Source organism: Capricornis sumatraensis, chromosome 1, assembly GCF_032405125.1.
Source record: "Capricornis sumatraensis isolate serow.1 chromosome 1, serow.2, whole genome shotgun sequence".
Lineage (NCBI taxonomy): Eukaryota > Metazoa > Chordata > Mammalia > Artiodactyla > Bovidae > Capricornis > Capricornis sumatraensis.
The window spans coordinates 249,747,489-249,762,512 of NC_091069.1; the positions used below are offsets into that span (position 1 = coordinate 249,747,489).

Here is a 15,024-nt window from a genome sequence, read left to right on the forward strand (position 1 = left end):
AATTGTAAGTTGAGTGAGATGGATGGAGGACCCCAGTGCTTGTCTTTCAGAAGGGTCTGAAGGGTCTCCTAAGTTAGGAGAGGAGGAATAGGGGCTGTGGCGGGAGGGGGTGTTGCGGAGGGCGGGAGGGATGTGCTCTGAATGTTGTGAGCCCGAACCTTCTCATCTCATTAGGAAGCTGGCCTACCTGGTGGGACTGGGGGGTGTTTGAGACCCTGCAAGGGCTGACTTGCGTGTCACGGACTGCACTGTGTCCTCTCAATTCACCTGTCAAGGTCCTGACTCCTGGAACCTCAAATGTGACTGTTTAGAGATGAGGCCTTTAAAGAGGTAGTTAAAGGTTAAGTGGGGTCACTGGGGTGGCCCTGCTCCCATCCGACTGGTGTCCTTAGAGGAGATCAGGACACAGACACACACACGGATGACCACGTGAGGATGCAGGACACAGACACACACACGGATGACCACGTGAGGATGCAGGAGGAGCCGGCCCTGCGACACCTCGACCCTGCACTCTGGCCTCGAGGACCGCAGGGGCCTGTGGTTCTCGATCACAGCAGTCCTCGGACAAGAACGCGGTACACATGCGGTGGGGTCAAGCCCCACCATGTCAGGAATTCCCTGGTGGTCCACTGGTTAGGATTCGTGCTTTCACTGCCAAGTGTCCGGGTTCAGTCCCTGGTTTGGGACCTGAGATCCCACAAGATCTGCACAACGAGAACCACAGCAAACAACCCACCCTGTCCGGAAGGATGTTCGGAAAACCACGGGTCAGGAGTGACTGTGGTTCCTCCCATCTGGACCATGGAATTTTGTGGCAGCAACACCTGTCAGGATCCAGCCAGGGCTGCTGGCTCTTGGGACAGCCTGGTGAGGGATGGGTCACCTTGCCTCAGGACCCTCCCTGCTCCTTCCCCTCCTGACCCGTGAATGGGTGTCCACCAGAGACCGTGCTTTCCTGGAGAACAGCTGATGGGTCGTCGGGCGTTGCCCCATGTGCTTTTTCAGAGGCTGCTCTGCAGCGGCCAGGCCCTCACCCCACGCGCACACTTAGAGCCCTGCAGCCCCTTCGCCAGGCCCACAGCTGGTCCTGTACTTGTGGTCTGCCTCTTGTGGTCAGTACTCAACTCTGTTCTTGCAGAAATCAGGCCTCCTGAGGCTCTACCTTATGTCTTTAGAAACTCATCCATTCACGGGATACCTCTTGGCATTAGGGCCGCCAGGGACAAACTTGCCATGGGTGGACTGCGGGATGTCCTCGGTGGATGACCAGGTGAGGGCCCACTGCCTGCCTGGGTAGGGGCTTCACCTGGGTGCCTGTCAGGCCAAGAACCTAGGCTGCAGCCTCTTTCCAGTTCATGTCTGGCTCTTGGTCAGGATTTGGCCTGAGACTTGGATAGGTTTCAGCTCACCTTGGATGGGAGCAGGGATGCGAGAAGGTCCTGACTGCCAGGGTGCCCAGGGGACTGTTCAAGCCACTTGGCCTGGATAGGAGACGCACACAGCAGAGTCTGGCAAAGCTGGGGACCGTGACATGTGGGGCCGCCCCCAGATGCCCCACTGAAGGACGGGCAGAAATCACACAGCCCTGCGTCCCATCTGTCAGTGCAACGCAGGCAGCACAGGTGTCCTTAGGGGCTGCTGAGTGGGCCTCACTGCACCGGAAGGGCAGGTGGGCCCCCGACTCAGTGATGACAACCCCAGGACGTGCTTTAGGGGTACCCGCCGAGTCTCTGTGCCCGGGTGACCTCATGCAGCATCGGGGCCTCACATGGTCTGCTCTGCCCCCTACCCCACCCCCACCAGGCTACTCACACTGGAAGGGCCAAGTGCTGAACTCAGACGAGCTCCAGGAGCTGTACGATGGGCTGAAGCTGAACAGCGTGAATCAGTATGACTACGTGCTCACGGGTGAGCCCAGGGGCATGGACGGGGAACCAGGCCTGCCTCCCGCCCAGGTGGACTGGTGGGGAGACCCAGGGCACCCCAACCCAGCTGCTCCCTCTCCTGCCACCCGCGAGGAGGGATGGTCGTGCCTCCAGGAGGAGCTCAGTGGGGCCCTTGTGACTGCGACGTCCGGGTAGTGACCTTGGGGGTCTTGGCTGTGCCATATCTCCCCACCGGGATCCCTGTGCCCATGGCTGGGGACAAGTACAGTGTTGGGAAAGGGTCAGGGGCGAAAACACTCCTGTGAGCGACGTGCTGGCCTCTGGTGTGTAATCCCGCATAGTTGCGTTTATTTATACACGTGGTGAGATGTGAACATGCTTATTCTGTAAAGTGGAGGGGAGGAAGGAAAATGCTGCTCGTTCACCCATGGCTTCTTCCTCGCCCGTAAAAATTAGCATGTCTCCCAGGAAATGACCCGTGTCCCCTGGGTGCCTGCGGTTGGGACGCTTGTCTCGGCGGCAGATCTGGGCTTTGCCCACCACTCTCCAGGCAGGTAGGTGTGATGGTGCTGTGTCTCCTCTGCCATGGTTGGGTGACAAGAGTCTCTGTCCCTCCCTAAGGCTACACACGAGACAAGTCCTTCCTGGCCATGGTGGTGGACATCGTGCAGGAGCTGAAGCAGCAGAACCCTAGGCTCGTGTATGGTAGGTGCTGGGGTCCTCTTCCTTCCGGGTGCCCCCAGCTGGGCCTCCAGAGACGGGAGCCTGAAAGGCATCTTCACCGTGAATGTGGTGTCAGTCTGGGGCGCGTGAGAGAGGCTGTGATCAGTGTCAGGTTGGGTGTGTATGTGAGACCACCCTGTCCCTGGGGGGTTAGGATGAGAGACTCCCCAGGTGGGGCCCCGACAGAAAATGTAAAATGCCAGGTAAGGAGGAAAATGAGGATGGGGGTGCTATATTGTTTCCGTTTTAGTTTTTAAAATAGGTATTTATTTTTGGCAGTGCCAGGTCGTCACTGCTCCTAGGCTCCCTCTAGTTGCAGCAAATGGGGCTGTTGGTTGCGCTGTTCAGGCTTCTCATTGCGGTGGGCTTGTGCTGTTGTGGAGCACGGGCGGTAAGGCACTTGGGCTTCAGTAGCTGAGGCACGTGGGCTCAGTAGCTTTGGCTCCCGGGCTCTGGAGCACAGGCTCTGTAGCTGTGGTGCAGAGGCTTAGTTGCTCCACAGCATGTGGGATCTTCCTGGACCAGGGGTTGAACCCATGTCTCCTGCACTGGCAGGCAGATTGTTAACCACTGGGCCTCCAGGGAAGTGCACTTTTGCTGTTTTAGCTGCGTGCATGGGACTTAACCAAACAAGCCTGGGGGCCCTTCTGGACAGCCGCAGCTTTGCTGATAAGGTGCACTTTTGTGTCCACAGTGTGTGACCCCGTGATGGGAGACCAGCGCAACGGAGAAGGCGCCATGGTTAGTGCGTCCTCGCGTGTTCAGGGGAGGTCAGCGGGGCTGGGCACCAGGGCCCTCTAGGTGTCTACCTGGGCGAGATGCTGCTCACAGACCTGAAGGCTGCCCTGTCAGGAAGGAGCAGCAGGGCTGGCAGAGGGGGTTCTGTGGAGGCCCGAGAGCAGGGGTTTAGGGCCATGCGTCCTGTTGAAGCTCAAGCAGCCGCAGATAATTTGCCAAAGGATGAACGTGGCTGTTTTCTAATCAGATTTTAGGTGTGGACACTTGAGCTTAAATGTGCTCTAGTTTTCATGGGTCACAAAATGTTGTTCAGTCGCTAAGCTGCGTCCGACTCTTTGTGACCCTATGGACTGCAGCATGCCAGGCTTCCCTGTCCGTTACCATCTCCTGGAGTTTGCTCAAACTCGTGTCCATTGAGTCAGTAACACTGTCTAATCATCTCACCTTGTGCTGCCCCCTTCTTTTGCCTTCAGTCACAAAGTACTGGTTTCCTTTTGACGCCCCGCCACCCCCCACAACCATTTAAAACCATAGAAGTCACTCTTAGCCCACCAATGACACACCAGCTGGCAATGGGCCTGGGCTCTGGCCCCTGACCAGGGGTAGAGTGGGTGGAGTCCTCATGGAGATGGGATGGACAGCTGCTGGTGGGGACCTGACCTGGATCATCAGGATGGAAGGGCTCTCCCAGCCCTGCCTTGGGGTCCCTACAGCACGAGCCCCCCTAAGTTGTCCTGCCCCCACCCCCATGGGTCAGCCTGCCCCCCTCGCCCCAGGTCCTGCCCCTGCTCCCACGGGTCAGCCTGCTCCATCTTCTCCCCACAGTACGTCCCCGATGACCTCCTCCCCGTTTACAGAGAGAAGGTGGTACCCGTCGCAGACATCATCACCCCCAACCAGTTCGAGGCTGAGTAAGTCCCCTGAACCAGCCCGAGGCCATCAGGCCCCTACCCCTTGGCGAGAGTGACAGGGACCGAGCCGGAGCGGCCTCAGTGTGTGGGGCAGGTCCTCCCATGTCGGGGAGCCACCAGCCCACCTGAGTGCCAGGGCGGGTGCCGCTCATCAGCAGCAGTGGTTAGTCTTCTCACCCCGACTCCCTGAGGTCATGCTGACCTCCAGCCGTGTTCCCGAACAGCGGGCGCCACTTGGGGACAGGAAGGGACAGAGGTGCCCTGAGGAGCCTGATAACGGCCTGCGGGATGGAGAGCCCACAGCAGCTGATGCAGGCCGCCCCCTGGAGCTTTGAAGCCCGTGTCCTAAATCTCTACATGAGGTTGAAAGGACTGTGCCGACCCCCTGCCCAGTGTCCTGTGTCCAGGGGTCTTCCTGGGATGTCCAGCCCCGCCACCCCCGATGACTGGGGGAGCCAGGTGCCCAGGGAGTGACAAGTAGGCTCCTGGGCCGTGGGGCTGGCTAAGCGCTTCAGTGAGTGGGTTCCCACAGTGTCCAGCTCTGTTGAACCATCAGCCACAGCCCCTCGGGCTCCGAGACCGCCCCTTAAAGTAGGGTTGGGGCTCCTGGATTCTTGGGGACTGGGGTTCCCTGACCAGGACCAGCCGATCCTGAGGGATGGCGTGTCGCCCAGCTATCCCTGGTGGTTGGTGGCTCATGTGAATGTAGCAAACCAAGGTTACAGCTGTTTGACTGTGTGGACGCTGGCCACCCTCACGGGCACTCTGCTGTGACCATGCCTGGCCGCCATTCCTCATTGTTAACATGCAATCATCAACCATAATCTGGGATTTCACCACCCCCTGTGACTTATGAGTCCCTTTTAAAGCTGACTCAGTAATATGAGTCAAACCCCAGACATGGTATCCACCTGGTCCATGATGGCTGGCAGATGCCAAGTCAGTTCCCAGTGGGCAGGAGGGGTCACCAGTGCGCCAGAGCCCTGAACTCTTACAGGTGGGCTCCAGGAAAGCAGTGGCTCACCTGTGCCTGCCTGTCTTCCAGGTTGCTGACTGGGAGAAAGATCCACAGCCAGGAAGAAGCCTTGGAGGTAAGGAGACCTCCTGAACCTGGCATGGGACGGATAGCCCTGCTTGTGGTGGGGTGGACAGCCACGTGCCCTCAGGCATAGGAGATTGGCGCCCTAATGGCCAGCATCCAACTTCCCATCAGCCAGCCAGGGACACGTTGTAAATGCTGTTTCAGCCACTTGTTGGTCATGGGCAGCCTAGTGCCTGCTGGCTCTGGGTGCCTCCACTGCTCATCACAGCTGTCCCCATAGCAGGGTCCAGGGCAGCCATCCCGAAGTGCTGCAGAAAGGGTGCCTTAGAAGGACAGAAGTTTGGTCTGACTTCTGGGTCAGAAGAACACGGTGGGCTGGCCGTGTTCTGTCTGTTCTGCAGGAGAACCCCTTCCAGCCTGTCCCCACCCTCTGGAGGTGACTAGCAGTCTTCGGCGTCCCCAGGCTTGTGGGCATCACCCCAGTCTGTGTGTATCTACAGGGTGTGTCCCATCTGTGTGCACTTGTGAGAGTGTGTGGGGGTGTGTGCACACAATGAGGGTGAGGATTTTTTGCACAGAGTGGATTTGTCCCTTGGGGGCTGGCTGGGGTTTTTGGAGTCCACAGTTGGGAGTCCAGGCAGGAAGTGGGGGCTGGGCCTCCCTGCAGCCCTGGGTGAGATTTCTTCAGAGTTCTTTTCAACCTTCCCTCGGGACTTGCTCAGGTCCATAGGTCTCCTGCCAGGATTCCGCCTTAGGTGGGGCTTACCACCCCTGGGCTAAGTACACAGAGCACCAGGGCCTCCAGGGCCTCACACCTTTCACGTCTGGGCCTCTTCAGAGGCTGTGCTCACTTCACAGCCCAGGAAACACGCTCTAAGGAGCCAGGGCCCTGGGTCAGAGCTGGTGGCGGCCAGTGGTGGTCACACCTGGACCCGTGGCTGTGTGTGTTTCCCCGATAGGCAGTGGGCTCGCTGGGGCAGGAGAGCAGGGCGGGAGGAACCCCTTCGCTGCTTTGAGGGTCTTGCTCTGAGTGGCCAGGGGTGTCAGGATGACCCCATTTCACTGGCCCGCCTTGGGAACTAGAGGACGTTTCTGGTACCCGGCGCAGGGGTGCTGTGTTGACGGCATGGCCCCTTGCGGTGCTGTGATTCTGTGCGTGCCTTCAGGGTGTGTACGTGTAGTGTATGGGGAGAGTATGCATACATTTGGGGTATGTGCATGTATTGTGTTTCTGCGAGTATAGTGTGTAGGTGCATGCAGATGGGTGTGCTCTGGGTGCACAGGTGTGTGTGTGTGGCAGAGGACTCATCTCCCAGAGTCTGCTCGGCCAGGCCCCCACCCGCAGGCTAACCCGCACTGCACTGAGGCATTGGCATGGGGAAGACAGCATGTTCATTCCTCATTAGGACACGACCCTCTGGCTGGCGGCCTCCCCTGCCGCAGGCCCTGCTGGGTCAGTAGTGGTCGCCTCCTCCCACCTGTCATGAGCCCTGCCCGCTCCCCTCCATCCACTCTGGCTTAGCGGCACTTGCTGCACGGTGCCCTCCAGTGCATGTGCTGCTGGGGAAGAAGGGCGTATGTGTCTGTTGAATGAATAAAAGATGAGTTCGAAGCTTCCCAGGATGGACGGGGTGGAATCTCTTGTTGCCTGGGGGTTGCCAGGCGTGGCTCCTGCCACCCCAGAGCCCTGGTGAGGAAAAACGGGAGGACCATGGCCTGGAGGGTTGCCTCCCTCCTCCAGGGTTTGGGCACAGGTTGGGTGTAGGGTGGGGGCTGACAGGCGTGCACCCTTGGACTTGAAGCTCAGGGTGGGCGTGGGGAACTGGGATACCGCTGTAACCTGGCCAAGCGGTCAGTGCTGGGTGGCGGGGGTGTGGGGGGCATTGGGCGAGGCCAGGGTGTGGCTCGCACATTCTCAGCCTCTGCCTCCCTCCCATCCAGACTCTGTAAGTCTGAAGGCTATGAGGAGGCGGAGGGGGCAGCTCCCTGGCTGAGGCTGAGGCGTGGCTAATGCGCTCCCTGTGTCCGGCAGGTGATGGACATGCTGCACTCCATGGGCCCGGACACGGTGGTCATCACCAGTTCAGACCTGCTGTCCCCGAGGGGCAGTGACTACCTGATGGCGCTGGGGAGCCAGAGGACACGTAGGTCCCCACCCGGCGCTGCGCTCCCTCCTGCTGCAGGGCCCTGGAGGCTTCCGAGGCTGCGTTCAGTGGAAAGAAAATCCTGCCTGACTCGGCAGTGGCCAGCTTTCTCTTCCCAACACCTTTCTTCTCCCAAGACCAGATGGGAAACAGAATCAGGAGAGGTTTCCGTGATTGGGATCCAGTGAGCGTGGGGTGCTGACCGCTCCCCCAGGGTCACCACGCAGTGCTCCGTGTCCATTGCCAAGCTGGTAGCACAGTATTGGATAGCGTCCCCTTTTACAGACTCCAGGGTCACGGGGACCAGCCAGCTGGAGCCCAGCTGCTAGGAAAACCAGGCATCACCCCACCTGACCTCGGAGCTGGTCCTGGTGTTGACATCACTGGGAGTTCATCTCACACTCTGCCGTGTCGGTATTTTAATTATGCGGCTGCCGCAGCGTAAAATGACAGAAGCCTGTGGTCACCTCACTGGCCCAGAGAGCAGTCCCACATGCTTGGCTTTCTGTCTGTGCAGAAGGACACTTGCACTCACAGACGTGCATGCACACACGCCTGCACACGCACCCCCACTTCAGCCAGTTCACGTGGTCCCTACAACTCTACATCCCCTGCGGCCCCTGCTGCACCAGCCCGGCGTGTGCTGGCCCCTCGTCTTCTGGCTGTGCACGGTCCCCCACAGGCCGCTCTAATGGTGTATCCCTCTGGGGCTCCAGTCCCTCACTTTCTCACTTGGGATGGGCGGTCGTTGGGGAGCGTGGGGATCCAGGCGGGCTGAGCCCCCGACACTGTGCAGGGGCGGGCTGGCCAGTTCCCAGGCCACACCGCGGGGCCTCTGCTGGCTGAGGATCTGGGGCCCCAGATACTGGACTCTTCCCCCCAGGGGCTCCCGATGGCTCTGTGGTGACGCAGCGCATCCGCATGGAGATGCACAAGGTGGACGCGGTCTTCGTGGGCACCGGGGACCTCTTCGCTGCCATGCTCTTGGCGTGGACACACAAGCACCCCAACAACCTCAAGGTCAGCAGGGCACAAAGGGGACAGCACTTTAAGATGCTGGAGTTGGCCAGGCCGACTCACAGGGGGTCCTGAGCCCAGTGAAATCTCAGGGCTTCGTGGGGACACAGGAGCTGCGGCCTCAGCAACTCAAGGTCCAGAAGCATCCCGGGGAGGGAAATCCAGGGGCAGGGCATCCCAGAACGCAGTCCCTACGGTCAGACCTGCTGGAGACCCATCTCTTCCTACGGAATGTCCCCTGTCTGTCCCTCCCCCAACTTGGTGTGTGAATGTCTACAGTGCCCCTGGGTGCTGGCCAGGCGAACAATTGCAAGACTGGGTTGGTAACCTGGGGAATGGCGTCCTTGCTGTGTGCTGTGTGGTCAGGCGGAGGCGTCTCAACTGTGTCCTTTGACCTCCGTCTGCACTGCCCTCCTTCACTGGGGGCATGTATGCACCCTCCCCGGTGGTCAGCATGGCTGGGTGCCCCGCTTGGTGTTATGAAATGCAGGGTGGGACAGGGCCCATCCCATCACCGGCAAGGCTTGGGTGAGTGCGGTGACTCCAAGCCAACATTCTTTTCTCTTCCTCCTTCCTCCCTGGAGGGCAGAGGGTGAGCTCAGACCTGCCTCATGGCCCGCTGGAAGCCCGATGCCTAGACCGAGGCCTCGTGGGGCTGCCCTCTGCCGAGCCTGAGTTCAGCTCAGCCCAGATCCCACTGTCAGGGAGGGAGTCTGCTTGCCTGCCCGGCACTGCTGAGCCCTGTCTTTAACTGTGAAAGGCAGGCACGCAGGGACTCTGGCCAGCCTGGGGACAGGAGCTCTTTCCTGTGTATGTTCTTTATAACAGATTTATTCCCGAAATGCTTATTAAGCACCTACTACGTGCCAGGCAGTCCTGACACTTGCCTGTGGCCTATTCAGCGCACAGTCCTCTCTGCTCGGCTCTCCTGGTGGGGGAGCATGTGATCGTGGAGCCAGTGCCCTCTTGGGCAGTGTCCATTCGGGCAGCATGGAGGTTGGGGGCAGAGCGCCCCGTGTGGGCGGGGCTCAGTGTCCTCCCCTCCCTGCAGATAGCCTGTGAGAAGACCGTGTCAGCCATGCACCACGTTCTGCAGCGGACCATCAAGTGTGCAAAAGGTAGGCCTGGCAGGCAGGCGGGAGGGCAAGGTGTGGGGCAGCGTCATGCAGGGCCGAGGCTCCCACTGTCTCCCTGGCCGGGGCCTTCAGGGCTGGGGAGGGGCAGCATGGGGGAGCAGCATGTCCATCCCTGCTGAGATGGACACTCAGGGATGAGCGCTGGGGGCTCACCCCAAAGGCAAAGGGAAGGAAGAGAGAAGTTCGGAATGACTCTCCCCCCGCCCCGCCCCGGCCCTGTCATCAATCCTCTGCTTGTCCTGCAGCCAAGTCTGGGGAAGGAGTGAAGCCCAGCCCCGCCCAGCTGGAGCTGAGGATGGTGCAGAGCAAGAAGGACATTGAGAGCCCCGAGATCGTTGTCCAGGCCACGGTGCTGTGAGAGCCGCGTGAACCCGCCTCCGTCATGCCCAGTGTTAGGTGTCTCCGTTTCCGCCCTTGTGAAAAATGTAATGTCTGCCTTAGAGGTGTGACTGAAACTTGGTATTTTTTTTCTTTTGTGAGTGTCCAGCATTCACTGGTCTTAATTGTGAAAATGTGCCAGTCGTGCTTTTTAAAAATAACAAAGTGATCAGAGATTTGTAATTTGGGACCCCCAGCTCCCCTCCCCCAAGGTTCCTGGAAAACCAGCTCCATGTTCAGGTCTCTGGGCCCCGGGCTGGCTTGGGACACATGGCGTGTCCCCTTCCTGAGCGCGGGGCCCAGGGAGACCGCAGGGTCCGCCTCTCGCAGCGAGTCAGGGGTTAGTGTTCATGTCCAGAAAAATGATGTGAATGTCTTTATCCTTGCTCTGAGCTCACCTGCTGTGTTCCCTGTTCAGAATGCTTTGCCTCTTGATTTGCTGCAGGGCAGCCCCTGGGGGTTTCAGGGTCTCCGCTTCTGTTCTTGGTATGAAGGAGTTCCTGAAGCTCGGTCGCACAAACGCTGCACAGTCACTTTGGCGGGGACCTTCCCAAGACCCCAGACATCTGCACATCTCTCGTGTTTCAGGGAGGGGGGCTGCCGTGTAACTCAGCGTCCCTAGGCACCCCCACGGGACAGAGGCTGGTGTGTGGCTGAGGGTGCCTGTGGGTCTTCAGGCTCCTTATGGTCGAGCCGGTCGGTCACATGCTGTGTACTTGCCGCCCCCCGCTGGTGTGTGCAACCCCACCCCCAGTTCTCTTGTCCCCCTGCCCTCCTGTGCCCTCCGGGTGCCAGGAAGCGAGGCGAAGCTCCGCCCCTCCCCACTATGGGTGGGCCGCAAGCCCTGACACCAGTCCTGTCGTCCACTGCTTGGGTGGCCTCCCCGGCTCCCGCCCAGAACTTTGAGGACCCTCCCCCGGCGTGGATCCTGGCAGGGTGTCCCCATGCTCAGAGCCCACCCCCGACTCCAGGGCCTGTGGGGTTTGCATCTCTCGGAAGCCCACAGCCTGGAGGGAAGCAGGGAGACCACAGGATGTCGGGGCCCAGATGGGCATCCCTGGGGAAGCAGGCTCTCCTAGGGTAGCCCTGGCCCCACAGGCAGGACCCCTCCTGAGGCTGGGCCTGTGTCTCCAGGATGCTCACTGCCTCAGGGGCCACCTTCTTCCCTGTGTTGAAGATGCCCCCGGGTGAAGGCAGGCTGGTCTCCCCTGGACTGTGTACCCTCTCTCATCTTTCTCCCCGACTCCACTCATGTTCTGAATGTTGTAACTCGGGCATTAGTTCTGTGTACAGGGTCAGGGTTCTCAGCTCCCTGCAGTGGCCAGTGGGTCAGTGGGTCAGGGCATGTGTCCCTGTCCTGGTTCCTGGTCCCTGCAGCACCCTCTGGCCTAGGAGGAGCAGGAAGACCTGGCGAGGGACAGCCCCCCAGTAGGGCAGCCAGGGACCCACCATAGTCCCACAGGGCTCTGGCCTTCACGGAGCCTTTCGTGGAAAAGACGGTCCCTGCCAACTAGAGCTCGGAGATGGCCACACCGCCAGCCCATGGGAAATCTTTTTTTTTTCCTTTCTTTCTGTTTCCTGTTTTTTTAAAAAAAAACTTAGGGAGAGCAAGTGTAAGATGACCTACACTTGTAAGCAAGAAACTTGATTATCTCAACAAGATGGTGAAAACCTGCCCCGAAAACATGGTGTTGGGGGTAGCAGCTTGTTTTGTGTGCACCGTGAAGTTAAAGAAAAATGCACTTGGCAAACAGTGTGCTTCTTGGTCCTGGCCCCCACTGTGGGTTTAGCTCTTAATTCTCAGTATCATGCACAGAACAATCAGAACTGTTCCACCAGTAAAACCATGAGCTCTTCTGTCTGCTTGAACTATGAAGCCACAGCTGTGAGGAGAGGCCGGGGCACTAGGAGAAGGAAACTGGGGCTCCCGGGAGTGTCTGGGTGCTTGGGACCCACAGAGAGACCCTTAGCTTCTGGGAGAACCACCTCCAACCTCCCCACGCAAGCAAATTGCGCTCTTTGTCGTGATGTTGCTGGACCTGTGTATCGCAGGCGCCTTTCCCTGGGGACCTACTCCATCTGTCACGACGACAGCAGAGGTCCTGGCTGTCTCTTCAGAATTTCCCATCCAGAACTTACCTGTGCCCGGCAGCAGTGGGTTCTGATACAGTTTGGGTCCAAGTTAGAATTAACCTTTTTAGTTGAGTAACATAGAAAATAGTAATTTAAGATGAGAGCTATATTGGCCCTGAATGGCTTGCTTATTCCCAGGGTGTTGATTTCAAACCTTCTCCTGGAGACCTTAGAGACAGATTACAAAACATGGTCCTTCTTCAGCTGGCCTTGAATCAGTGCCAAGTCCTGCAGAGGTAGCCAGGCTAGTCTGCGCTATTTTTGTGAGAAGTGTCAGCGATGGTAGAAAACGATGCTCTGTTATCCTTAAATTTGTCAGACCCAGTCTTCAGAGTGTGCTTAAGTTCGCAGTGGCTGAGCCTTTCTTGGGGCTCCTGACCTTCTCATCACTGGGACCTCCTGTTCGCTCATCACTTCACACCGTAGAGGAGGGGACACTGTTCTGTCTGCAGAACCGCACTGTGCACACGCCCTCTTGGGACCACCTGACTGGGGTAGCTGGGCCTGTGCCTGTAACCACAGAACTGGGCTGTGCTCCATGCCAGAATAACCCGCCCTGGCTGCCTGCCTGGTCTCAGGTCCCCCTCTGCGGTGGGGAGGGGTCTGCTCAGGACCACCAGCACCTGCCTGGGCCAGAAGGAGGGGAGTGTGTTGAGCAGAGTGCTATGTGCCCACAGGGCCGCTGCCACATGGTCCTGGCTTTCTGAGTCTGGGTGGCAGCCACGCGGCCCCCAGACTCAGTTCTGATATCCCAGGCCCACCCATTTCGGGTCCACACCACCTCCCGCTGCCCGGCTGGTGGGGGCTTCCCTTCTCATCAACCCGAGTAGCTGTCTGCATCCAGACTCCCTGGAGAGCTGACTCCTGTGTCTCCTGAGGGAGGCGGCAGGCGGGTGTGCCCGGGGGCACTCAGAGGGACCCCTGTCCCTAGGGAAGGCAGGTCTTCTCCCTCTGGGAGCCCAGGTCTGTGGCTCGAGGCCAGGAAGCCTTGAACTTGGGCCTGCTTGGTCAGGATGCATGTCTTCTCCCCAGAAGAATCCGGCCCCCTCCCGCAATGTTCTCCAGGTCTGCCCATGAGAGCCAGTCAGGCTGGTCCCCTACCAAGCAGGGATTGAGCGCCTGCACACGTGTGGCCTTGCAGCCTTGTGCAGAGCTGCCACGCCTGAGTCTGTATCAGCTGCTGCCCCCATGAGCGTCCTGAGCAGGAGCCTGCTTTTGTAGACAGCTCTGTTTTCAGAGGGCTTCCCAGGTGGCGCTAGTGGTAAATAGCCCGCCTGCCAGTGCAGGAGATGTAAGAGACCCAGGTTCGATCCCTGGGTTGGGAAGATCCCCTGGAGAAGGGCTTGGCAACCCACTCCAGTGTTCTTGCCTGGAGAATCCCATGGAGAGAGGAGCCTGGTGGGTCGCAGTCCATGGAGTCGCACAGAGTCACTACTAAATCGACTTAACACTGTGGTTTGAGTCCTGCCTTGCTTCTGGTCTCTGCCAGCAGGGGGCAGTGAGGGCACAGGTCCTGCGGCACACTCCCTCCGCCCCCCCACCCTGTGCTACAACACAGCTGCCACCTTTCTAGGGATGTTTATTCAGGGGCTCTCCTGTCTTGCGATCAGAACCAGGGTTTGTAATCTGTTTGCTGCATGGGGAGGGGGGCCCTGAGTGAGTCTGCCACATGGCCCAGGGTCTCAGTTCCTAAAACCTTGAGCTCTCCTCAGCTCCTGTCTTCCCCTGGACTCCTGCAGTTCATTCTCGGTGCAAGACGTCTTGTTCTTAATGTGCAAAGACACCGATCAAGAAACGTTGTCTTACAAGCTACATTCCTGCCTTTCACTAGAGGTCTTTGCTCACAACAGGGTGTGTTCGTTTGGTCATTTGGCAAGTAATTTTAGGTCTGGCTTAGAGAATATTTTAAAACTTTATATGAATGGAAAGTTCTTTTAAGAATTTTCTTTTTAACTCCTGGCAGAGTAAACAGGTGTTTTTAAAGCTCTCCACTATCAGAGCTGAGCAGAGCCCTGTGCTCAGGGAGGGGCCCTAAGCTCCAGGGTTGCAGTGAAGGATGCTCCTGGACCCTTAGCAGCCCAATTTTCTGCAGCAGGAAACATGCTTGGAAGGACATGTCATGGGCCACTCAGCCTGACCAGGGGCAGCGCTGTCCTGCGAGAGCCGCCCTCCGCCCAGCATGATCAGCCAGACAGAAGGGGCACACCGCCCTCGGGCCCTTTGCTCGGGAGCCCCCCAGACAGGGGCCTTGGTCCTTGTGCAGCCAAGGATACAGAGCTGGGTCAGTGGGTTCTGGACCACTGTTGCTTCCTCACCCAGCCTCCAGCTTCTGGCACAAGGAAGGTGAGTGGGGTCATGACCAGGATGGAGGAGGGACAGACGAAGGGAATGGATGAGCCTGGCAGCAGTGCCCCCAGTGTGCCCCAAAGAGTGAAGAGGGGATAGAGGCAATTTGTGCATTTCTGCAGAATACCTGGGACCATTGTCTTGGTGATGGGAGCCGTCAGTGTTGATGCTGGGGAGTGGAAGTGAATTCCTACTTCACTCCACACAGCCCCTGAGGGATAAAGCGTGTGTGGGTGGTGTGTTGAATGTTTTTGGCTTCAAAGCTGCATACTACTAGAATTTCACTTGGGATTTCCCGCAACGGTTACAAACCTGGACCCGCAGGAGGACTGAGGCTCTGACTCAGGCCAGTTGGTGCTGACCCTGTCCTTCCAGAATCTGGGGGAAATGATACAACCCTGGGACCAGAGGGGCTCCCTGCGGTTCCGGCGATGGTTTCACTAGCCCTGTGCTCTACTTGCCAGCCCCACCTACTGTGCGCCTGTGAATGTGTTTTAAACATAAACCCCTTGCAGCGCTGTCGAGGCTGTGTCTGTCTGTTCTGGTCTTACTGACTTATGATTATCA

General features: G+C 58.6%; 1 protein-coding gene across 1 annotated transcript in view; it reads left to right on the forward strand.

Moving 5' to 3' along the window:
* PDXK (pyridoxal kinase) overlaps positions 1 to 15,024 on the forward strand; it is a 30,168-nt gene extending 15,144 nt beyond the window's left edge. Inside the window, exons 3-11 of the mRNA XM_068975319.1 lie at positions 1,807 to 1,911; positions 2,511 to 2,594; positions 3,307 to 3,353; positions 4,176 to 4,261; positions 5,307 to 5,352; positions 7,336 to 7,447; positions 8,331 to 8,467; positions 9,516 to 9,582; positions 9,846 to 15,024. Of these exons, the coding sequence (XP_068831420.1) occupies positions 1,807 to 1,911; positions 2,511 to 2,594; positions 3,307 to 3,353; positions 4,176 to 4,261; positions 5,307 to 5,352; positions 7,336 to 7,447; positions 8,331 to 8,467; positions 9,516 to 9,582; positions 9,846 to 9,958 (797 nt within the window). The 3' untranslated portion in view covers positions 9,959 to 15,024. The remainder of the gene's footprint in view (positions 1 to 1,806; positions 1,912 to 2,510; positions 2,595 to 3,306; positions 3,354 to 4,175; positions 4,262 to 5,306; positions 5,353 to 7,335; positions 7,448 to 8,330; positions 8,468 to 9,515; positions 9,583 to 9,845) is intronic.